Source organism: Nematostella vectensis, chromosome 9 (genome assembly GCF_932526225.1).
Source record: "Nematostella vectensis chromosome 9, jaNemVect1.1, whole genome shotgun sequence".
In the NCBI taxonomy this organism is placed as follows: Eukaryota; Metazoa; Cnidaria; class Anthozoa; order Actiniaria; family Edwardsiidae; genus Nematostella; species Nematostella vectensis.
In genome coordinates, this window is record NC_064042.1 from 13,880,170 (window position 1) to 13,905,134 (window position 24,965).

Sequence of the window (24,965 nt, forward strand, 5' to 3'; positions counted from 1 at the left end):
CCACAAACACGCATAGAGAAGAAATATTTCTCATGTAGGCCTCGTTAGCGCATAGGCGGAGCGTCGATCTCATAATTTTTACTTTTGAAAATGAATTACACTTTGACCGGTTTGAAGAAAACACGACAAACGCACATAGAGGAGGCACATTTCTCATTCTGGCATTCGATCGCATAGAAAAAAACACCACAAACACGCATAGAGAAGACACATTTATCATGTTGGCCTCGTTAGCGCAGTAGGCAGCGCGTCAGTCTCATAATCGAATGAAGAAATCTGAAGGGCGTGATTTCGATCCTCACACCGGGCATAGTTTTTTCTTTTAAAAATACGCTACCACACTTACAAAATACGCTGCCGCACTTACCGATAACGCTACCGCACTTACCGCAAATACTATCGCACTAACCGCATACGCTACCGCACTTACCGCATACGATTCCGCACTTACCACATACGCTACGGCACTTACCGCATACGCTACCGCACTTACCGCATACGCTTACCGCACTTACCGCATACGCTTTCCGCACTCACCGCATATGCTGACGTCCGCCTGGAAGCATAACGAGTCTTGGAAAAATGGAACTATTCGAACAGTTCGCGCGACGATCCCCTTGCTCAAAGTGCTGGATCCAGTGTTAAAATCCTGTAATCCAATTCCGTCATTAGGGTTGGGGTAAAAGGAACATTTTATTTTTATTTTCAATCGGAATTCTGTATCAGCTTCTGCCTTATGTTGAACCTTTCGTCTGTGAACCGGCAAAGCTTCATGTTTGCAGACCCAGCGGTCTTCGCGATTGTTTCCATGCCAAATGTTTTATTTCCGGCATGACTTATGCGGCAGGGCTGTCGGAAAATGCGGATACCTTCCAATGCGTACTCGAATATTGTTTTGGACTCCGACTCCGGACCATCTGACCCAAAGCCATGCGGCAGAAGGAAAAAAAGAAAGAAAGAGGGACAGGGAATGAATTAACCTAATAATTTCATTAATGTGCTTTTTTTAAATCTAAACTAAGAAACAATCATCTGTAAAATGTTACGTATTTTTTATGAATCGTTGAGGAAGGGAGGGGGTTTAATAGAGGGGGCTTATTTTCAAATTTTAGCTCTAGAGTGGGCTTGATAGAGCTTCTACGGAACATCACAATATAGCCCTTACGACCGCAGCTAGCGCCGTAGGAATACGGAGGAGAAAAAATCCACAACTCGAATTCAAGAAAACTAGGGTTAAAAGTTTTACCTTTGGATCTGTTTCTCCGTCTTCGCTGAAAGCTACGAACTTTTTATCTTGTCCAGCGTAATGAAGGTGAACCATTAAATTTCTCGTCCCGTTATACCCCGTAGCTAGTCCAACGATGCGTACATCGACCAGGAACTCAAACTGAATATACTGCTTATCCTTAAATTCCGAACACCACGTGATATTGCCAGACTGTGATGCATCATGGGTAACCATACCAGAAGATGTAGTAATTTTGTAGGCGATTGTTACAGGTGGGTTTTGTTTCATGACAGAGATGTTCTTTACACAACCTTTAAAAAGAAAAAAAAGTAACATTTCTAGTTTTGATGTTAAGCTTATTCAGTGTGGATTTATGATTCGACATGCTAAGTTCCCAGAGTTTAAGGCACATCATCTATCCATTTATTTTTTCGTCTTATTTACTGATTTAAAATAGCATACCGTTTTTCTTTCCGTACAGTTGCATCTTGAAAGCGATGTTACTCGAATCAGTAAGAGTCTCCACGACAAATTTAACAAATCGAGTGATCACAGGTGTCTGTAGGACGTGTTTTAACAGAATTTCGTGAGGGTTAGGTCTGGTAGCGGCAAACAGCTGAAATAAATAAATTGTAGTTTGATTAACCAGTCTTTTGTACATAATACCCCACCATCCAGTGACCGACTCCCTATTTAAAGGTATTAATTTTTCTACCATCTTCCTTCCTCTTTTGTTCATAATACCCCATCCTCCAGTGACAGGCTGCCTATTAAAAGGTATGATATTTCTACCCTTCTTGCCCCTTTCTTATATAATAACCCCAATAAATAGTTCTACCTTCTTCCGTCCGTCTTGTACATAATACATCCAATGGACGCCATCAGTACTAAAGTGTAGGCTGAATTCTCTGAATACTGCGTTACCAGCACACCGTGTCAACATCGAAACAACAGCGTGTTCGCTCCTTAAATCAACCAGAAGGAAATTCGACCGTTGGGGGAAATGTGATCGCCAGTAAGAGGCGTATGCCATTTTTGCGAAATGTGGCCTGGTATCTACATGCCACCAGCCTGCGGTGATATCCGAGTCATCTACTTCCAATCCATGTACATCACGGGATGTGTTTACTGTAGACGATGTAAGATGAGTGTTAATTTAGTATACAACATATCTTGAAAAGTTTGTCTCAAGCGACTCAATTAATATTTGCTTTGAGCGCACGCGAAAAACATTAGATTTTTTTTTGTTTTTATGATGCGGGGCAACTAACAAATTTCACATAGTTTTCCGTGGTATGTATTTTTATACACCACGATACACCTCATGATCAAAATGTTGTGGAGTCACGAGGCGATTAGCCTCAGTAAATTTCTTTTCTAGTGCGTGGGCGAGCGCAAGCAAACGGTGTTTGCAGCGCGCGCAGATAAACGAAAACTTGAGCTCCAAAACCCTTTAGTCTTCATTGCTTTTTTTTTGTAAGGATGGGGGGGGGGGGGGGACTGGGGGCTTTCATAGACACCGAAACGAGTTTCGCGTAGATTAATAATTTCTTAATTATGAATCTACGTCGGGACCACTTCGGGTAGATAAATAATTAGCAATTATTAATCTACGCAAAACACACTCCGCGTAGGTAAATATTTAGCAGTGGTTAGCAATCATTAATCTACGGTGGGACTGGGGACTTTCATAGAAACGAGTGGGAACCTTGCAATTAGACCCCCGTCTGTCCTGTAGTATATGCACATGTGCGTACGTACCTATATATACACATGTGCATAGCATTCGAAGGATGAAGTGCGGAAAAGATTACTGCAGGTGGCTAAAGGTCGGCCATGCAAACACGTATGGCCAGAGGTGCATGGACACCTACTGCAAGGTGCACCTCCAAAGGCTCCGTAAGGGCAGCCCCCTCCCCAAGCCGTGCAGGATCTGCGGCATAGGGACGCAGTCGGAGACACGGTTGTGCCGCCCCTGCGGAGCGAATCGTGCAGGGCAGAGGATGCGCGGCACCGAGAGGCGCGCTCGGGAATGGTTCGCATTCGTCTTGTCTGATATCGCAGCCGGCGGGACTGGGTGGCACAAGGCATACCCAAACACCATTCCCACCGGCTGCGATACGGGCAATTAGAGACTGGGTGGCACAAGGCATACCCAAATACCCGTCCTGTCTGATACAGCAGGGCTGTGATACGGGCAATTAGAGACTGGGAGGCACAAGGCATACCCAAACATGGACGCTTACACAGAGGAGATTCTCAATAGCATGCCTGACAAAGAGGCGCCCGCCGTACTGGCAGGGCTGGTCCAGAACATCCTGGACGAGGGCATCCCCGAGGATGCCAAGCGCAAGCTGCTTAAGCCGCTCATGCCGGCGAGCTCGCGGCCAGAGGAAGTCTGTCGCGAGTTCGACCCATTGCTGCTGGAACGGCGGCAAAAGGGCCCAGAGGCCTTAGACCCCGAGAAGTACTATTCTCTCTTCGTCGGCGGCGCCCATCTTCGGTTCCCAAGCGTGGATGCCACTCTTCGGGGCCAAGACATAAGCTCCAGTGTTTACCAGGAGATACGAGATCTTGGTGGAGCAGGTGTCATTGCTCTAAAGCCGGTTATGCGGGGCCTGATATTAACGACGATGGCTCGGTGTGGTGAGTCTCGCACGAGCGAGAGTCTGCGGGCAAACGCAGTGTTGCCACCGGTGCTTGAGATGGTAGACCCCGACCGGCGTTACAGACTCTTTACGGTCGTTGGTAAGGCCCCCGCAGAGCCATTGGCGCCAATCACAGAGGAGGAAGGGCGCTCGGAGCACAAGATCGGTGGGTCATTAGTCAAAAGAGGGGACCAAATCGCAGTCGGCGCCCTGGAAGGCATCGATGCGTATTTGGGAGAAAGGACGAGAGTACCTCGTCTACGTGAGATACGAGCTTCGCCCTTTACCTGCGCAAAATGCTGAGCCTGGGCCAATGTTTGAGCGAGAGGGGGCACCTTCGCTAACTGTGTTGTGAGTTATGTTGCCGACTTCTTGAGGAATCGCGGCACCTCGCGCTCCCTCGGTCTAACCAAGACACGAGGCAAGATCCTCGAGCGATATGACAAGAAGCTGGCTACTACGGGATGCACCAAAAAAGACCTCTTTGAGATGGAAAAGAAGCTCGAGATAAAGCTATTAGCCGTGGACGCCCTGGGCAACGTTATGTGGGACTCGGGGAAGTACAAGACTAAGGCGAGGGTCACTATCCCTTGCCACAATAACCACGCCTGGGTGGAGCTCCCGACCGAACCACCCGCGATCACAAGCGTCCACGGCCTAGACTTCGAGGCTGAGGGGGAGCTTCGTTCGTTATGTCAGGAGAAAGCAGCGCTTCGCCCTACCAGGGCCGCCACAAAAACGCGCGAGGCAAAATTGCGAGAGGTGCTCATTCGCTTTATAAACAGGGCGACCCCCAGAAGCACGAGGATCTGGCTGTGCGGGCGTGTTATAGTCACGCACGAAGGCAAACTGTACCGATCGGGACAGGACGGAGCGGCTATCGACAGGGCGTTTACAGACGAGACAGGATATGATCCTCAGTGGCTCCCTGATGATCACCCAGCCTACCAAGAGAACACCGAAGCTACGCACTCGATTTGCGGTGCAATAGGGTATCGCTTCAAGAAGTGGACCCAAAGAGAGAACATCAGGCCAAAGCCTCTTAAATACAGGGACGTCTGGCGAGCGGCGCAGGTTGAGTCCAAAGTGTGGAATAGCAAGGAAAACTTAGGGGCGCAGCCTCATGCGCACATCGACATGCGCGCGGCGTACCTAGGATGCGAGGACAGTCTCTCCGGCGGTGCCTCGGACGCCATTGATTTGGTACGGAAATACGGCTTCCCTACGAACGTGTATCGTATCGCGGATGTTGTGGGACGGCCATTGAGCGAGGTTCTTCAACTAACCGGGGCCATTCAGCTGACCGAGTAGGAGTTCTCTAAGGCCTGCCACCCCTACACTTCCGTGAGGGTAGACAAAACAAGGGCTGGATCACCACGCCAGAGCTCAAGGACCTGTTAGACTGGTGACATCGTCATGGCCACGGCGAGGGAGGTGTTGTATGGCGTCGGAAAAAAAGGACTCCATCAAGTTCCCCCACTCCATCGCGTGCCGCCCCGGCGGCGAAGACTCGAAGTACCCTAGGGGTCGAGATCTCGCTGTCCGTTTTGTAGGCAAGTGCGCTCGCCATGGCGACGAGTCCTCGATCGTAGTCCGCGACCGTGAAGAAGCCGCGTATCTGACAAACCTCTATGCGGGCACCGACCACTTACTTAACTTCGAGCATGCCGACGGGGCTCATCTGGTCCAATACAAAGGCGGTGTCCGACGCTCACAATGGTACCATATCAGGGCCTTCGTCTTGGCGTACACAAACATAGCGTTGCGACGCATGTTGAGTCGGATCCCTCGCGAAGACGTCCTCCGAGTGTGCACAGATGCCATATACGCAAAGGCAGTGCCCAGTGGTGTAAAGCTCGTGGAGCGAAATCCGAGGTATGGAGAGTGGCGCCACAAAAAGCCTGGGTACGAGTGGCGACCCAAAGGGCCTTGGGGTCCGAAGAAGTCGGGGAGCTTGGCCAAGGAGCCAAGCACTGCGCCGAGTCTGCCGTGCGATCTAGTGGCCGCAACCTCTGCAAAGATGTATCTAGCCGGCCAAGGAGGATCGGGGAAGACCGAGTGGGCGGTGAGCATGTTCCGCGGCCGCAACGTTGTGGTGCTCACCCCTGAGAACGACCTCGCCCACGACCATCGCGACAACCCGCGCCTCGCGGAGAAATCTCAAACCTACCACCACTACCTCTGCATACCAGCGGAGAAGCCTATAGAGGAGTGGAGACCTTCCGAGCTGGGGCACATACTCGACCGTCTCGCAGATGTAATCATCATTGACGAGTGCTGTAAGGTACAGACTAAAGTGCTACGCGCCATCCTAGGGTATCTCGCCACGCGGCCGTGTCAGGTAGTGTGTTGTGGCGACTATGGGCAGGTCCCGCCCTGGGGAGATAAAGAGGGGCCTCACGATATGGTCAAGGAGTGGGCACAAGGGAACATTCGCTGGTTCGAGTCCGACTACCGCTGCCTGTGTGAAGACTGCGGAAAGTATTACAGTACATGCGACTGCGGCTCTGCTGAGCCCTCCTCCAGGCTCCACGACATAAAGGGCCGGATTTAGTGTCAGCCAGATTCCCAACAGGTTGAGGTGTTTCGAGAGGAGTGGGATGGGGTGGCGTTCGACGCGGCGATCGAGCAGGCCCACCCAAGCGATATGTGTTTGTGCTCGACCAACAAGATGGGGGCTCTTGTTCAGCAGTGATTGGTAGTGCACCACAGGAAAAACTACCCCCGATTGCCAGCAACCATCCGCTTTGACCCAGATCCTAGCGTCGCGCATCGTTATCGCAAGCAAGGGCGGCCAGTGCCCGTGCCAGGCAAAAGGGGTGAGAAGGTCGACGCGTACAAAGGCACGGTAGTCGAGGTTCCTCTCGACGCGGTCCTTAACGGGCTTCCCCTCGAGTGGAAATACGCGGGCTGGGGGACAGTCCACCGGGTGCAGGGCAAGACTATCCATACTCCAAGACGTCTGTTTATCATAGACCACAGTTTAGAGGGCTGGATCACCAATGCTGTATACACCGGCATTTCCCGCGTGCGGCGCGCCGACCAGATAGTCCGCGTGATTCCCCCCCCCCCCCCCGATAACACCCCCGGTGCCTTGGTTCCCACAGGACTGCAGGCTACGCCCAGTGAAGAGCTCATTATAGCGCGAATCAAGCGATACGCTATAGACGACAGGCAAAAGGGTCGCTCAAAGTACACGGGACCGCACCACGTTCTGACGGTAGACCACGTACTCGGCATGATTGCTGACGCGGAAAAGAAGTGCATGGTCTGTGGCACTCAGCTTCTGCTTCAGTGGTACACCAAGAGCCATCCCCAATGCTTCAGTATCGACCGGCTGGACGACAGTCAGGGTCACTACAAGTGGAATGTCAGACTCACGTGCCTTAGCTGCAATAGAAGGCACAAGCGCTGATCACGCTAGCGTGACGCTACGCAACTGCGAATGCGTGAAGCCGTGCTTAGAGTACGCCGTGTAATACAACACTGGCTGTCCGGGCTCCATAACCCTCTTTAGTATTGGGTATGCCTTGCTTGTCCCCCACGGCTCGCCGTCGGCCCTTGTCCTGGAGGTCTTCCTCGTTTACGGCGATGTACACCTCCGTTCCGACCTCTAAGGGGGGCTTTTTGGCTTTGAGAGGCACGCTTTATGGCGTCTTTAGGCGCAAAGACAGTCATGCGAGTCTTCGTTGCGTTTATGTCCGAGATGACGATTGGCAAAGCAGTAACCCACTCGCGGTTTGTCTCGCCGGATGCAAGCCCCTTCGAGTACTGCGCACGAAATAGGCGCTGTTCCAGCGAGCGATGGAAAGACTCGGCGAAAGCTTGGCTCCTGTGGTGCCCTGGCTCAGCCCGTCGGACCTCCACCCCGTGGTCTGTTAGGAGCTTTCTGGTAGCACCCTTGAACTCCGTGCCTTCATCAACCATGAGAACTTTAGGCCATGTGAGAGGTCCCTCTGCATAGATATCAGCGAGTTCGCTTGAGACGACGGCCGCGCTCTTAGTCCTCAGTGGGCGGGCGGCTTTATATCGCGAAGCAACGTCAACGACAGTGAGGGCATACTTGTACCCGCGGTCGGTTGGCAAGAATAGCAGGTCCGACTGGTGGATACGGTTTGGTATCTGCTCCGAGAAGTGGGCGTAGGTAGTCGGAGGAGGGGGTGTCTGTCTGTAGCCCCCGACGGGCTGCGAGCTTACCCACTTGCGCACTCGATCTATGGAGGCTGAGCCCTTGGGAAGTTTGGCATGCAGAGCGGTCACTCCCTGGAAGCCACCTCTGGCGTATTATATAGGACGAAGGAACGCATCGAGTTCTTCGTCGGGCAAGCGCTTCGCCGCCATTACGTGTCGGCAATGTACGGCAATGTACAGGCTTCCGCACAATGTGCGGAGCTCGTTGTTGATGATGTAGTCGGACACTAGGTCAATGTGGAGATCGACCACACTGTCTATCGGCAGCGCCATGCCTACTAGCTTGGTCGTAAGCTTGAGAAAACTCTCTGTCAGGGCGTCTGTAGTCCGGCTGGCTAGAGCGGTCTCGTATCGCTTCTCGTACTTCCTCACCTCCTCGGCGCTCATGCGTTTGACGTCGTCGTGAGTCAGGGCCTTGCCTACCATTTCTCTCGACTTCCCCGAGGCTACGAGAATCGCGAGTTTCTCCCTCGCGTCTGCTATCTCAGTTTGCTCACCTCCGGTTGCCGTTCCGGCAGGCTGCGTCGAGCAGCACAACGACTCGACGGCCGGGAGGCTGGCGGCGCCCCCCTCAAGAAGACTCTCAAAGTATTCGTCGCTCATCATGCACCCCTGCCGTGGCTAAGGTGCAACACGTGTGTACGTTTCACGTGCCTTGAGGGCGGTGTAATCAATGCGTATACGTATACGTATACGTATACGTGGGCGGTGCTTTACTGCGCTTACCGTTCAACTAGGGCGCTGGTATAAGGGTGACGCAAGGAAAACTCTAACTTCGAGAACTTTTTCTCGTCTTGAGGGCCTTCATGTACTCTTTTATCTTCTCTTCTGAGAGCTCCGCGCCGTAGTCATGCAGGATAGCTTTCATGTCCGCCTTGCTCGGCGTATAGAAGACCACCAAGGCCGCGAAGTTCTCACGGAACGGCTTCGTGATGCTGGTGAGCTGCTGCGTGATCACCCCCACGCTAATACCCACGTGGCGCGCGATGAACGCCAAGTTGACGAGCTGGTCAGAGCACCTCTCTACGTCTTTCGAGGCCGCACAGTCGTCGAGTATGATTAGCGTATTAGTGCCTTCGAAGACAGCGGAGACAATCCTCAGCAGCATGTCGATCTGACCCGCCTCAGGTGTGACGACAAACAGACGATTGTCGCCCTCGCCAAAGCCGCCTTATGTTTTGTTGTAGACAAAGGTAGGGCACACGAGTACGATGTAGTCAAACTTGCCCCGGAAAAGGCCGCACAGCCGGTCCACTATGAACCGGGTCTTCCCGCATGACGGCGGGCCCACGATGAGAGCGTTAAATGAGATGTTTTTCGGGTACATACCGCGCTGCCGCAGCGCTAGCCGTTCCGGCGGCACTTCGTGTCTGTGCTCAGTATTGTATGGACTCTAGCTGTCCGTTCATAAAGTTCATTTGGGCGTCGGCCACCACAAACACGTGACAGTTTTCGGTACCCTGGCCGCTTGCCGTGCGTTTTATCTCCAGATGCACACCGCCGCGGGTATTGACTAACCGTAGACCGCCCCCATGGATAGCACTGCCGCCCGTCGTCCGAAGGCCGACCCACAGAGCAAACTTGTTATCGCCACAGAACGACTCGGGGCTGACTGCCGGGGCGGCAGGCGCTCCGCTGTGCCCCCCGGGGAGGGGCGGACGAACCGCCTTTTCGCCTCCCTCCAGAAATCCGTTGGGCGTAGTCCCTGGCTGAAGACCTTGTTTGGCATGCCGTCGATTGTAACACGGACGCTCTTGATGTCGGGGTACACGAACTTCTCAGAGTCGCGAGCCCCTGCCGTGTATTGCTCCACAAAGAGGAACAACAGACCACTCATAGACATTTGCAGCAGGTTGACACTCTCGTTAATTATGCTGTCCGTCCCTTTGCTAATAACGAAGGTCTTGTGGAGGTTCACTTGCTCGTAGAAGAACGTTGTGCCGTTTTGGTAGGCGGCGGCTGCAGACCGGGCGAGGTTGTCGTCCCTCAGGCTTTCGTATTCAAGCTCTAGATTTTTTATGCAGTAGAATAATTCGCCAGCCTTGCTTCCGACTACTACCTGGTCAACCGTTGCGAACGTGATCTCGAAGAGCAGCGCCTCGGAGAGCGCCCTCGGGTACAGTACGCCGTGGTCCGTCAGCAGAGAATGGTCTAGCGGGATGGTGTACTTCGCCCCGTGGGCGGCGTTTAGAGCGTTCTCCTTGGCGTTACTAGTCGCTTTATCGCCAGCCTTGGAGCGAAGCTTGCGCATGTTTTCTGACTGTATATGCCCTGCTCCAGGCGGTCCTCTCTCGACCTTGGACAGGTAAAGCTTCTCATACGTCTTAAAGACATCGTAGCGGTTGGTGTCCTGGAGCGTTTCTCCTGCAAACGTGATTTCAGGTGGCTCACGAGATTTCGGCCGACGTTGTTCACAACGGTATTATTCTCTTGGCCTGAGATGGAGAGATGGAAACCGACCCTCAAGGAGCCAGGCACGAGCGTGACGCCTTCCGATAGCTTTGGGACCGCCACATATAGCGTCTCGCCGGGGGAAGCCGTCGACGGGTTGAGAGTGACCCGGTGAACAGTTCTCTCGGGTTTCAACCCCAGAGGAGTTCTGGGTGTTCGTTGGGGGTCAAGTTTATCGCTGACTGACATTTCTAGTAGTACGAAGTCAAGTGACAATGGTGCAGACTGTTAGACATGTCTAATATAGCGTAGCATGATTTACGCATCATGGGTGATGTTGACGTTGACATTGACGATTTCTTGCCAGGTGCGTCCGCCGATCGAGTGGGACGACGAGACGACGCCCCTTATCCCGTTTGACCCCGACGATGGGGTGTCGATCCCAATGACGAGCACGTCATTGCGGGGGGCCCGGACGCAAACGACCGCTGAAACCTCATTCACCACAGAGGGTGCAGCGACAAGACTCGGTCTCCAGTCCCTCAGGGAGGAATACCCAGACCTTAACGAGAATCTGATACGGTTCCAGTCAGAAAGGAGGGGAAAGACGCTAATACAGCTTCGCAACCTCGGCAAAGGAGGTTGGACTAAGCCAAGACAGCTGTTCAATGAGAACGGGGGCGTTCGACAGGACGTTGCAAAGCTGAAAGGCTTCAAGCTGGCGATGGGGTTCGTGGCAGAGATAGACGCGGTCATCCAGTAGAACACAGAACGAGTCCAAGAGCTGCAAGGGGTGGTAGTCACAGACAGGGAGACCATCGATGACCCTAACACGTCGGAGAGTCGCCGCCAAGAAACCCGTGAGCGCAACGAGGACCGGCTATCTGAGATTGACGAGCTAGAACGCGAAAACCGAGAGCTCGAGAACCGAAAGCCGCTCAGAGAGCGCATCAAAGCCATCTTCAAAAAGTACGGCTTTACCGTCACCGCTAACGGGATGGCCTTTGCGTCGACAATCGCGGCCATTGTGAAACCGTTTGGCAGGTCGCCCTCCTCCGTTGCCAGAGGGGTCGGTAACGACCTTAAGGCTATCGGGAAAAAGCTAGGCGAGATTCTCCCTGGGCTAGTAGGCAGCATCGCGAACTTGGTGTTTAAGGCTGCAGGGGAAGCGGTGAAATTCCTTGGCGAGAATGCGTGGCTACTCATTCCAGCTGTAGCCGCGTTCTTGGTTCGTCGAATGCAAAGCAATCATCGGAACAAGTAATACGCCGCGGCCACCGCGAGTGCCGACAACCCCGCTTTGAGGGCGGTGTGGTCACTCTTTTCGCCCGGTACGGGTGCGATTGCCGTCCCGGCGGCGGTCATGCTATGCGCAGCATGCATACGTGAAAAGTGGGCAGGCGCCATGCCCTGTGCGTGAGCTTTCGCAGGTGCTAAAGCCTTGCTTCGCCGCCGGAACAGCACGCGGTCGATCCTCGGATCAGTCACGTGTTGCACCCTAGGATGCCCACCGGCCATGTTATGAGCACCGACTCGGTGTTGATCGCGTTTGCGCCGAGCGTCATGGAGTCTGTGGCTTTCTGCAGTTTATTGTTGTAGCCCACGACGCTTTGCGTGTTTATCACCAGCTTGCTCGGCATCAGCCACACTCCTGGTGCGGCCGCAAGACTCAGTCTCACCTTGGCCTCCTGCACGGCTAACTGGTACCTTTGCACGCTTTGAGCGATGTCGTTTTCTATGATCGCGTCTTCAAGCAGCTTCGTGAACTCCGCCTGCGCCTCCATGGCCGGCCCCGCGATAGAGGAACGGACGTTTACCTGCGCGCCAAGCACTGCGTAGACGAACGCCTCGACCGAGCGATCGAGTCTTCCTAGCCCTGCTTTTGTCAGCCCCTCACCTTTGGCGCAAAACAGCTATATTGCACGCCCCCGTGGTCGTCGTTGCGTATGAAACCCACCTGCTTCCCACTATTGTACGTCCCACCTTCATCGCTAAACAGATTGAGGTGGCTCGGGTACTCGTCCGCCGCCGTGTCGTAGCCACGGATCACTTGCACGTTGCGATACCCCTCCTCCGGGTAGAACACAAACACATCGCCTAGCCCGTGGTCCCGCCCGCCTTTCCATCGGAAGTCCGGCTTACGCGGCAAACCGAACTCTATACATAGACGCTCGAAAGCGGCTTTCTTGTAGGGGTTACCTTTTTGCGTGAACGGGCTGTCGCCAGGCAGGGGGGCGCCGAGCTCGTAGAGTATCCTCCGCGTGGTAAAGTAGACGTGAAACCTTAGAAATCCCCTGATGACAGAGGGCAGCGTGGCGAAAGCGGGGTCGACTAGGGACACCCCACATCCGGCGGTTGCGCACCAGACCTCAAAGTTGAGTTGCTGTGGCCAGTACCCATAGGAAGGCTCCGATAGCCACCGGCGAGACTCCTTGGCGGACTTGTGCGTGACTACTGTCTCTTTGAATATGTCTCGGACCCTAGTCGTGAATGATTTATCCTCAGCCACGTGTATCTCTAGCTGCGTGAGTAGTGGGGTGATGTCTGAGGCCGTGCTCTCCACGGGGGTCGCGGGCACATAGAGCAGGCCTCTGCGAGGCCGCCCGAGGGTCAGAGACCTAGGGAAACCGGGTTTTGCGCGTTTGACTTGTTCGGCTATAGCGTGTTTGATATGCTCGGCTATAGAGGCTCCCGCCGCAGTTGCCGTCTTCTTTGTCTTTTCCACCTCCCTTCGGGAAATCGACTCCTCGTTCAGCATCCGCCAGCCTTCCCAATCCATGCTCAGTCCTATTAAACACGAAGGCGGGCTGTGTTCAACACAATCGTGGTCCTACATACTGTGCTCACCAGAGGCGAACAGACGCTCTTCTTCGAGCGGCCGATGAGGCGCCCACGCTTCGTGGCGCTCCGGCAGTGCTCGCTGTTTAACAGCTGGTATAACTTCCAGCGGGAGCATCAGATAACGACTATAGCCGCCCTCCCGCCCATCGCTACTCTGCCAGCCGGGCACCACACGGCCGAGTCCATCGTGGAAACGATCAACCGCGCTGAAAGCAAGATTCTGACCGCGAAGCTGGATCCCCTCACCGGGTAAATCGCGCTCATGTCCAATGGCGTTGCGTTCCTGAATGCCGAGCTTTGCGCACTATTTGGCCTAGAGGCTAAAGACGATCAGTTGGGGGAGCGGGGCCTCGCACTGCCCTTGGTGGGCCCCCACTTAAGGTGGCTTTGCCAAAAATAGAGGCCCTCTACATCTGCTGCGATATCGTAGATCTCCTTAGGCGAGCCTTCAAACGTTCTCGCTTGCTTAGAAACCCGCGGGGGGCCGCACGAGAAAGTCGTCTATGGACCCGACATCCCCGTTTGTGCCGCAGCATCTTCCTCTGAGTTTGTCTCGAGTATCCAAATATGGATCAGGGATGACCGCGGTAGACGGGTGGACTTTAAGGGCAAGCCTGTTCGCCTTGTATTGGAGCTAACCTAGGTCCGACATAACAAGCATGGCAAACAGCGACGTTAGCAGTGGTGCCATATACCCCTCGCTTCCCAGTGTTTGCCCCCCGAAGGGTACACACATGACGCCTGCCGTCATGCCGGCAAGCATCGGCGGCGACGTGCAAAGCTTCCGACTCCAGAAAATATGTGACACCCAGGCGGTTCTAGACAACGAGATAACGCATCATCGACAGGTGCGGAAGAAGTATAAGCGCTCCTTTGCCGTTACCCATGCTGTGTCTGTGGCATCCGGCATCGCTGCAGGGGCGCTTTCCAGCGCCGGAGTGGGGGTCTCTTTGAGTGGGATAGGGGTTCTGATCGACGGTCCGCTGGCAGAGGTCGCTGGACTGGTCGGTGTCGTGGGCGCGGGCACAGGGGTAGTCTCTAGGGGTCTTACGAGCAAGGTGGCTAAACACGAAGACACGATGAATTTAGAGGAGAGTAAGAAAAACCCGATCAGCGAGCTGGTTTCTAAGGCTCTGCAAGACGGGCATATCTCAGACGAAGAGTTTCGGCTAATATTTCGGGAACAAGAGAGATACTACGCGCTCAAGGCCGCTATCCGAGCTCGACACGGCCTTGCATCGCGTGAGAAAAAAAGCAGGAAAGGGCCCTGCCTGGAGACACGCTAAAAGGTGAAAAAGAGGCTGCGAGAAAATATCATAACGCCCGATTTCGCTTTAACGACTCCTTTCGAAAGAGTTCTCGAAAAAGAAAATGGTATTTCATAACTCCCGATCTCGTTTTAACTACTTATCCGAATAAGGAATAGACTAAAAAGAGGGTCGTTTATGTTTTCTAAACATTTTTCGAATAAGGAAATGGTATTTCATAACGCCTGATTTCGTTTTACCTACTTATCCGAATAAGGAATAGACTAAAGAGAGGGTCGTTTGTGTTTTCTAAACATTTCTCGAATAAGGAAATGGTATTTCATAACTCCCGATCTCGTTTTAACTACTTATCCGAATAAGGAATAGACTAAAAAGAGGGTTTTTTATATTTTCTAAACATTTCTCGAATTTCTCGAATAAGAAAATGGAATTTCATAACGCCCGATCTCGTTTTAACTACTTATCCGAATAAGGAATAGACTAAAAAGAGGGTCGTTAGTGTTTTCTAAACATTTCTCGAAAAAGGAAATGGTATTTCATAACGCCTGATTTCTTTTCAAATATTTATTCCAATAAGGAATCTACTTTAAAAAGGATTGTTAGTATTTTCTCACAATTTGTTTAGAGGAGTATATTCGCGCTTTACTTGACTACGTACGTATATCGTGTGAATTTGACCTTGCTAACAAAACCACCATTTGATAGATAGTGCTTATTGTCAATTAACACCTTGGCTACTAGATATGGCTCTGACAAAACAAATAGATTAGTGCAGTGATCCCTCGAGTCACTGCGGGCTTAGCGATTTCGTGCCACGCTTGGAACGATTTTGCGATCCCTTGGGTCATTGCGGGCTTAGCGATTTCGTGCCACGCTTGGAACGATTTTGCGATCCCTTGGGTCATTGCGGGATTAGCGATTTCGTGCCAAGCTTGGAACGATTTTGCGATCCCTTGGGTCATTGCGGGCTTAGCGATTTCGTGCCACGCTTGGAACGATTTTGCGATCCCTTGAGTCACTGCGGGCTTAGCGATTTCGTGCCACGCTTGGAACGATTTTTGCGGTACCTTTAGCCTCTAGTGCCGTCCACATCTGTACTTTTTGTGTGCTAGGTGTGCTGATGAGCCCTGAGATTGGGCGAAACGGCGTTGCTAGGCATCACTGTGTTTGTAAATAAAGGCGTTTTGCGTTTATTGTGCTTGTATCTTGTGCCTTGGTTCCCACATGCTACCGCGCGAAGGGCATGGGGGCCAGCCACCCTGTCATCGTCTTGGGCCCCCCCCTTGGCGCGCTCTTGCCCGACCTTCCTACCCGAACCCCACCCGACGCAGGTTAGAAATTGCTGACTATTTATCTACCAGAGCCCCGCCCGACGTAGATTAATAATTGCTAATTATTTATCTACGCGAAGTGGTCCTGACGTAGATTGATAATTAGCAATTATTAATCTACGCGAAACTCGTTTCGGTGTCTTGAAAGCCCCCAGTCCCCCCCTCCCAAGGATTGAAAATACATTTACTAGAAAAGTTTGAGAATCAAATTTCTCGAATTTGAATCAAGTTTTTTTTGTCTCTTTAGCTTCAAAGTGAACCTGCAAGAATTGTGTGTATGACGAATCCCGTGGAATGGCACTCTGATTTACCATAGCTAACAACCAATCAGAAAGTACGCGCAAGTGTTGTAGAAAACCAAATAAAATCATGAGATGATGAAGGGGGGGTGTGAAGAGGTGCCACTACTCACTTTTTGTCTTTCTTTCATATGATTTGTATGATCATAAAAATTTGACCGTACGAAAGCAAGGGATCTCAGAGCTGCTTTTTCCATAATATAATTGCCAATAATAAACATGAAAAAAAATCTGGATTCTGATTGGCTGAAAGAAGTGTAGTTTTTTTGTTAACAAAGTGCAAAAAATAAGCGGTGTCTGCTATTTAGGGGCTGCGTCTCTTTGAGGGCTGTGTCTATTCGAGGATGGCTGGACAACGAGCAAATATATTATTAATTCGATTGCAAAAAAATAATAATAAAAAATAAAAGGGTATTTCCATATTCATTAGTCCATTGTTATTAATACCTTCGAAGCCGTATATTTCCAGGCGAGTGCAGGCCCTTCGGTTCCAAGAGACTGGGTGGATGCGAATAAATCGTGCTTCGATGGATTTATTAAGAGCGTTTTTTACAACTGTGTTGGTATCGATGTTTCCAGAGAAAGCCTATAAACATACAAAGATAAGTGGAGAAAAAAAATAGCTTGCATTTATCCCTGACGCCTACTGAGAGTATAGTTTAACTAGAAAGACAAGCTGTAGAAAAAATACGTGGTCTGCATAGGAGTAGGACAAGCTATAAACCAACACAATGTTGAAATGTTATGTCGTAGCCTCTGTAAAATTGAGTAGTAGCGCTGACGTTTTAAGCGTTAGCCTTTCGTCAGAGCAAAAGAAACTGAAGCTGAATGGGGGTTGTATTTATAGTACAGTGTCCGGGCAATATGTAGTCAGTCGAGGCAGAGTGCATGACCGCGGTTTAGTAACAGAAACCTTTATTTAAGCTGGCGAATAACAATCGATGTGCATACTCCTTTTCCAAGTTCCACTTCCACTTGCCAGACCCTGTTTCTCATAGTACTTTTCTCTCATCGATGAGTGATGGGCACGGAGCCAGCACAATGCTAACAGCTCAATGCTAATTCCTCTCTTGCCCAGTGCTAATCTTCCCATCGATAAATGATCTTAATCTTCAAAATGCTAATCGATATACACTCGTCTAACTATTTCATTTTGCTTATGGCCCGAACCCAAGATTTTTCTATTTTTCTTTGGGGGGGGGGGGGGGGGAGGGGGCGAAATCTGGAAAAGTGGACCGCGATCAGGAGGGGGTGAGTTTTTTTTTCTAATAAGAATCTTACCAACCCCAAAAGAAAAAAGAAAAAAAGATTTTTATGCCTTATTCATGCCACGTTTATTTTCGGATTTAGCCATCTAATCTGCTTTACAAACTGACGGCATCATTTTTAGTTCTAACCCTTATAATCAAAAGCAGACATTGAAATGCTTGATAATAATCGATGTCTCTCGCTAAGCCACACACCTGACCGTAGGGTTCCCAGTCCTGATCCTCCAATCGATAACTGATCGAGAACTTCTGGACCCAGGAGTTCTTTTCGAGCTGCGCCTGGGTACTGACGAAGCCGAGTCGATGAGGCGTCTTCAAGTCGACCTGTATATACGGGCTTGAGTCATTGGCATCAGCACACCACGCCCCATGCCCCCTGGCCGAGTGCAGACGTGCCATCTCTGGACGAGTGTATGGGTCCGCGTAGCTCGACGCCGTGATAGCACTGTCGGGAATCTTGTAGATCGACATGCCCAACGGGAAACTTATCGCTATACCATAGGAAAAACACATTTATCATATTGTTTGTTTTGCCGCTAGTTTTAATATTAAATGAGTCACGGTAGTTACATATAATTATACCTTTATTTGAAACTGGGGAACTTACCAAGACAACCGAAAACCTCGACCCGAAGACAGGGCTTGTCTATGTACTCATAGTTGTGAAGTCTCAAATACTGAGCTTGTATTTTGGCATCCATTTTCGTCTTTATTCTTGGTATTCTGGGATCCGCTCCTTGTATTTTCTATGAGGACAAAACCGTCGTTGACTTAGTTAGTATCCAGTTTGAACTTAGGGTACTAACAACAAAGAGAAAAAAAAGAAAAATCCCAGAAGCGAAATACAATCTGAGTAGCAGAGCATTTAGCTGTTTTGTTTGCTCAGCTGGACATGGAACAACTAGCTAATACCAATCGTACAGAAATTTATGTCGATTCACGCAGGAGAAAACTCATAATGGCAGAGGCCCGTGGTCACGTTGATAACTCTTTCCGTCATTTAGTGTTTCAAGATACACACCCTAGAACATACCCCCTATGTGTTGTTGAGGTGAGGCTGTCGTTTCACCTAGAGGGTGAATCCCATAAACTAATACTCACTGTGGTAATAGAGCTCCATTCGTCTCTTTCGTCCTCCCTAAACGTGAGCATATATGAATACATCCATTTTTGATCTGTCGGATGTCCTTCGGTTGCTATGGCAGTAATGACGTACACATCTCCGAGGTTGATCTCAATGTACTCTTCTCGAGATGTTGTTGAAGGGCACCATGCACCTGAGGAACCAAGCCTGGCACGCCAAGGCTCGTACCCAGGCACGTGGCTGGAGGCGTTGAAAGATGAGTTTGGGAGATTTGAAACACCAATAGGTTCGTCACATCCTAGGAAAGGAAAGTATGCTGTGAGGCATGATGGCTTGTCATCAGTCGGTGCACTTTCGAGCATCGAAAAACTGTGAGAGGGTATGATACAAGGGAAATTAATTAAAAATAGCCACGCCCCTATTGGAGGCCGCCCTGGCCCTTACAGTAGTTACGACAATGATTTATCCATTTGCTTGGCTGTTGTATAATCGTTAGTAAAAGTGCGACCCACACGAGCTTTATAATAATGGGGTTTCCGCCATGTTCTACGTTTCTTTTGCTACGCTTGTAAGCCAGTGTTTATGTCATTAGATAGCACGTTTTTCGCATCCCTATTCATTGTCAAGGTGGCCACGGTAACGCGAGTTGCACTCAACCCAACCAATAAAGAAGAAAAGCGCTTGCTATCCTTAAGAGGAAAGCGCTATATAAATCTACTTATTATCATTATTAAGAAAAAAAGATGAATAAGGGAAAGGATATTTTTTAACTTCGAGCAGGATCCCGTCAAAAATCATGTACCATTTTAATTCCCACGCTTTTACATTGTTTTAGGGGATTGTTTTGGATAAATGTTCAAATTAAATGGATAGTTTGAAAAATTATACAGGAATTCAGTAAAACAGTGCTTTTTGTAGAATTCAAAATTAAATGTAACAGCCTCCAAAGATACATGATTCTAAAGACACCAACACTGACATTTAAATTTCCTGGTACAAGATTTTTGACGCTCATATGCATGGAAATATTCTGTTGGAATTTACCTTAATTTGTTAATTGAGTCTACAATTTGAAAAAAAAGGAAAGATATCCAAGTGTAAGTTACATAGATCTGTGCATTGTTTTTATGCTCACCGTCGAATACATAGAGCTCCACTTGCAAAAAAGGGTTCAGGTACCATTGTTTCGGAGTGATCCGAATGTGTCCAACTGTCAGGTTTTGAGGGAAGAAATATCTCTTGACAATATAACCATCAGCGGGCCCCTTAAATACCTGTAATTTAAAAAAAGGCCTCAATATAAAGTAGCCATTACAACAGCCTATATATCACCTGGAGAAACAGAAACACTCCAGACACTAAGACCTACAGCAATCTTAGCAGTCTGCTTAGCAGCCGCTAAGCTTAGTGTCACGCACGTTTTCCCCAAGACCTCGTCGGGAAGTCATGCGTGACACTAAAAGCGGTTTCCTTAGGACTTCACCATTAAATGCTAAAATAAACCCAATTTTTTTTCTGACCGTCCAACTTCGAAAAAAATAAATAGATAGAATTTCTACCCTGTAGCTCACAAGAACATGTATGCAGCAGTGAGATACAAAACAGATATTTTTTCTCTATATTAAGACGAGCGCTACCGCTATTCTAAGTTTTAAGAAAGTGAGTCAAAATAGCTTGCGCGATAATTGCAATTTTGATCGACATGGACTTCATAACTAGGAGGACGTTCTTGCATTTCTTTGCCTTGCTGGCTGTCTAGTGAAGCTCATATCAATTAGATAGCATGTTTCTTGACTTCAAAAATCTGTCAAGGTGGCCACGATAGCGCGCGGTGCATGTTTCCGAATTTCCATCGTTTACCTTTAAGTCTCCATCTTGGCGGTAGTCAAACCATTCTTTATCGTCCATGCTGAGCTGCAGGGTGAAAAGGCTTACCCAGTCGCTGTCACCGCGAAGTGCAAGCTCGCTTAGTTTAGTGCCGTACGGCATTATGGCTATTTGGTAGAATTGATCACCAAAATAAAAATGTGGTTTCCATCGAGTAATAAATAAATGACCTTCGTAGGACAGCACACTTATTCTTGAGGAGGAAGAGATGAGTCTATGACGCAAGTCTCTGCTTTCCATGCCGTAAGCTTTTCCACCAACTGATTTTACAAGAAACAATAAGCGTAAGCGGATGCAAGATTTGTCAAAACATTAAAATAGACTAAACAATTAAAAGCTTTCCAAACCCCAATTGTAGGTGACCTCTTAAACTCCCTTGATCTGCCACTACAAGTTTAGCATAATATAAGTATATTAAAATACAATCTAAAATTTTAAAAGCCCTTTCTGAATCGTAAGCGTTGAAAAATAATACATTTGCTTTTTCTATATTCCGCAGACAAAAGCCAGAGCGCACGTGAGTATGCAGTCTAAAGAATAACGTGATTCCTTAGTGAAATACCTATATTCTATGATCCTCCCCCTATAAATATCTATATCTTTTCATATCTTTCTTTCGGCGCGTTGATAAATCAAGCGTGTGCGCCGTAGTTGTCCCTCCGCCTTTGAAAATCTTAAATTCCCAAAGAGAATTGACAATGTCTTACCTGGGCAGCCCCTGAGTTCAACCCTCATGCACACATGAGTGTGCCATTGAACAGGGCGAAGGCGGATGTACTTGGCGTAGATAGGGCTAGTTAAAATGATCTCCGCCACGCTGTCACTTGCAGTGTTTCCGTTGAATACCTGCGTATTTAATTTTAAGTAGTTCTAAGTCTGTAACTGATGCAAAAACGTAGGAAAAACCACCGGACAGCCTCTATTTGATGGTGTGCGTCGGACCTTATTTTCTGCGTCGACAGTTGATTAATAAAACCTTTAGAAGAAAACATCGACAACAACGTAGATTTATGTTTTTTAGAACGATATTTCGGCAGGCCAATACCTTCCTTTTTCAGGTTATAAATGAGTTAAAATGGCATGTTACAGCTAGTATATTTACAAAGTTCATTGATGATTAACTAACAAAAGATAAAAATAGTAATTGAGTAAAGAGTAACTTAAGGAAGATGGTAAAACAGCTAAACGGTATTTTCACGCCGGTTGATGCTACCGGGTTCAAGAGTGCCAGCGCGAGCTGTCAGTGTGGCTTCTCTTGCTTTGCGGATGGAGTCGCGTTATTTTTTATTTTTTTCAATAGGTATGAGCTTCACACAGAGGGGACGGGTGGTAGATGGTGCTCTTACTACTGAACTATGGGGGGGGGGGGAGGGCTTACATCTGAATTGTTCTCGCTATGTCTCTCCCAGCGATTTCCATCTAGGCTATACTCCACGCTAAGCTTGGTTACCCAGGCTTCCTCTTTTCCAGCCCTTCCTTGTATAATAACCGCTGAGATGTTATGGAGATAGGGTAAGTTGACTTGAAGAAACTCTTTCTTGTCATTGACTCGTGAGCACCAGGCTCCTCCTCCCATGCGGCCATTCAAGCGCGCGAACCAGGGCCTGAAGTCTGGGCCGAGTGAGCTTGAAGCTTTTAGGGAATCATTGTAGATACCAGACATCTCAATACCAATTTTCCTCTGACAGTTGTCAACTGCAGGATAAAAAAAGCGACATTCACAACGAAGACAAACAAAACCTTCTATATCTGTTGGTTTGCAGCAGAATACCAATTCCCAAATGCTTAATTCATTGTTACTTTTATTATATCTATTGAGTGGCCAGAAATTCCTTTTATTGGACATAAGAACCTCTTCATGCAAAAATGCTAATAACATTAAACCGGTCACTGTTGCAAGCGACAGAAATTGTGACGCTAATCGAATATACCAATATGACATCTAGCGGCGGCCTTCGTCGTAAAAAAGAATCGCATTTCAAGATTTAGTGCCTTTGTTTTGAGCCTGCGGATTACATCTAATAAGCGGTCATTTAGCACGTCCCCGAGGGTGTCCGCCTCATAAAGCTACCAATAGATTAGACACTGCGATTAAGTCGTATGCGACTTGCCCTCAACACCTCTATCACTCAATACGTAGAGTGTAAATCATCCCACGACTCGCTACGACGCAACACATCTATCTCTCAAGTCGTAAAATGTAAATCAACCCACAACTCGCTACGAAGCAACACCTCTAGCACTCAAGTCGTAGAGTGTAAATTAGCCCACGACTCGCTAAGACGCAACAACTCTATCACTCAAGCCGTAGAGTGTAAATCAGTCCACGACTCGCTATGACGCAACACCTCTATCACTCAAGTCGTAGAGTGTAAATTAGCCCACGACTCGCTAAGACGCAACAACTCTATCACTCAAGTCGTAGAATGTAAATCAGCCCACGACTCGCTATGACGCAATACCTCTATCACTTAAGTCGTAGTGTAAATCAGCAAACAACTCGCTAAAAGGCAACACCTCTACAACTCGAGTCGTAGAGTGCAAATCAACCCACGACTCGCTAAAGGGCAACACCTCTATCACTCAAGTCGTAGAGTGTAAATCAGCCCACGACTTGCTACGACGATACACCTCCATTACTCAAGTCGTAGAGTGTAAATCAGTCCACGACTCGCTATGACGCAACACCTCTATCACTAAAATCGTAGAGTGTAAATCAGCCCACGACTCGCTATGACGCAACACCTCTATCACTCAAGTCGTAGTGTAAATCAGCCCACGACTTGCTACGACGATACACCTCCATTACTCAAGTCGTAGAGTGTAAATCAGTCCACGACTCGCTATGACGCAACACCTCTATCACTCAAGTCGTAGAGTGTAAATCAGCCCACGACTCGCTATGACGCAACACCTCTATCACTCAAGTCGTAGAGTGTAAGTCAGCCCACGACTCGCTACGACGCAACACCTCTATCACTCAAGTCGTAGAGTGCGAATCAGCCCACGACTCCGCTACGATACTCGACTACGAAAGTCGTAGTGTGTAATTCAGGGCTATGACATGACGTAGGCAGGTTGCATACGACTAAATCGAGCTGTCTTTACGTTACTATCTAGTTCTGGGGAACGCGCGCCCATGCCGACGCTAAGAGTGACCCTTGACCAATCAGGGCGCGTGATTTACGAATGTCATTGTTTAAAATATGCTAAATACGGTCATGAACTTTACCTTTACACCCTCGTATTTCAACTTTCATGCAGGTGGTGGGGGACGTAGGGTTCATGCGAATGTACCTAGCATGCGTTCCTGAGCGTAGTCCTACACGCCTAGTGTCAGTTGTATGTCCATAAGCATCTAGAAGCTGAAATATTAAACTTCTTCACAATTGGACAAACCAGATCCAAAATTCTGACGAAATAAATGCTGCTCAACGAAAAAAAAAATGTAAAAACAGTTTTCTGTCATTGATATTTACCATTCAATAATAAAAACATTATGTCATTCTTACTATACAATGTCTAAAAAACACGTTTTTTTTCTAAATAAATTAGTTTTGGATGAGATTTGATCATTTGAGCTTGGATACGATTAATTTTTTTTAATAACTTTTCAGGGGCGTAACCAAGGGGTGGCCTAGGGGGCCCGGCCTCACCCCCTTTTAGCAGCCAAAAATACAGTAAATGTATGAGAAATTATCTAAAATACAGCGAAAAATGACTTGAAAGTCACTTTTGGGCCCCTCTCCTTTTAAAAAATCCTTGCAAAGCCTCTGCTTCTCTTACCTTACCAGTAACCTTGACAAGGGACAACAAACATTTTGATACCCTACGTCCTTAGTTTAAATTTTTTTTTCTAGATTTATTAATATTTCTGAGAGTTAAATTTGTACCCACCGCTTCATCTCCTCCATCTTTGCGGTAAAAGTCCCACCATATCCCGTCGCTACTGAGGCTCAAGCGCACTTGTCTAACGCGCTCTCCAGTAACAGGATCACCTCCCACATCGATGGCAGTAATTTTAGATAGGTAGCCTAGGTCAACCTGTTTAAAATTGTCACAGAAGCAGAGTAATGTTTTCTTTAAAAAAACAAGGCAGTCAATGTCAGTCCACTACCATCGACTGCTGGAATGCCATGTTACTTAATAGCAAGCCATGGTAGTAAATTGCAGTCTACTACCATGGACTGGTGTCGTATTTGTGGAGGCCACTAAGGCCTAAAGAAATCGGAGCGAGTAAACAACACCAAGTCGCTTCAACGCATTTCTTTACTCTAACAAATGTTACGTGACGCGTAACACAGGAAACCCACATACACTACAACTGCTATAACTTTCCATGGACTACCATGGCATGCCATGACTGCCATAGTACTCAATGGCAAGCCATGGCAGTCGATGGCAGTTCTCTACCATGGACTGCCATGACTTGCCATTGACTACCACGGAATGCAAAATAAACACAACGATATGAAGATAATCAGGCATCAGTCTAAGGGATAAATGGTCTTGAAGATATGTATCCAACT

The 24,965-nt window shown here is 48.8% G+C and overlaps 1 protein-coding gene across 1 annotated transcript in view; it reads right to left on the reverse strand.

Moving 5' to 3' along the window:
• The window catches only part of LOC5503341, a 99,010-nt gene that overhangs the window by 23,683 nt on the left and 50,362 nt on the right, over nt 1–24,965 (reverse strand). The window contains exons 24-37 of the mRNA XM_048732918.1: nt 24,334–24,480; nt 23,669–23,801; nt 21,815–22,131; nt 21,144–21,282; nt 20,410–20,696; nt 19,685–19,823; nt 18,567–18,847; nt 18,073–18,211; nt 17,661–17,956; nt 16,645–16,783; nt 2,067–2,356; nt 1,691–1,844; nt 1,247–1,539; nt 538–649 (exon numbers count right to left, since the gene is read on the reverse strand). Coding sequence (XP_048588875.1) covers nt 538–649; nt 1,247–1,539; nt 1,691–1,844; nt 2,067–2,356; nt 16,645–16,783; nt 17,661–17,956; nt 18,073–18,211; nt 18,567–18,847; nt 19,685–19,823; nt 20,410–20,696; nt 21,144–21,282; nt 21,815–22,131; nt 23,669–23,801; nt 24,334–24,480 — 2,866 coding nt within the window. The remainder of the gene's footprint in view (nt 1–537; nt 650–1,246; nt 1,540–1,690; nt 1,845–2,066; nt 2,357–16,644; nt 16,784–17,660; nt 17,957–18,072; nt 18,212–18,566; nt 18,848–19,684; nt 19,824–20,409; nt 20,697–21,143; nt 21,283–21,814; nt 22,132–23,668; nt 23,802–24,333; nt 24,481–24,965) is intronic.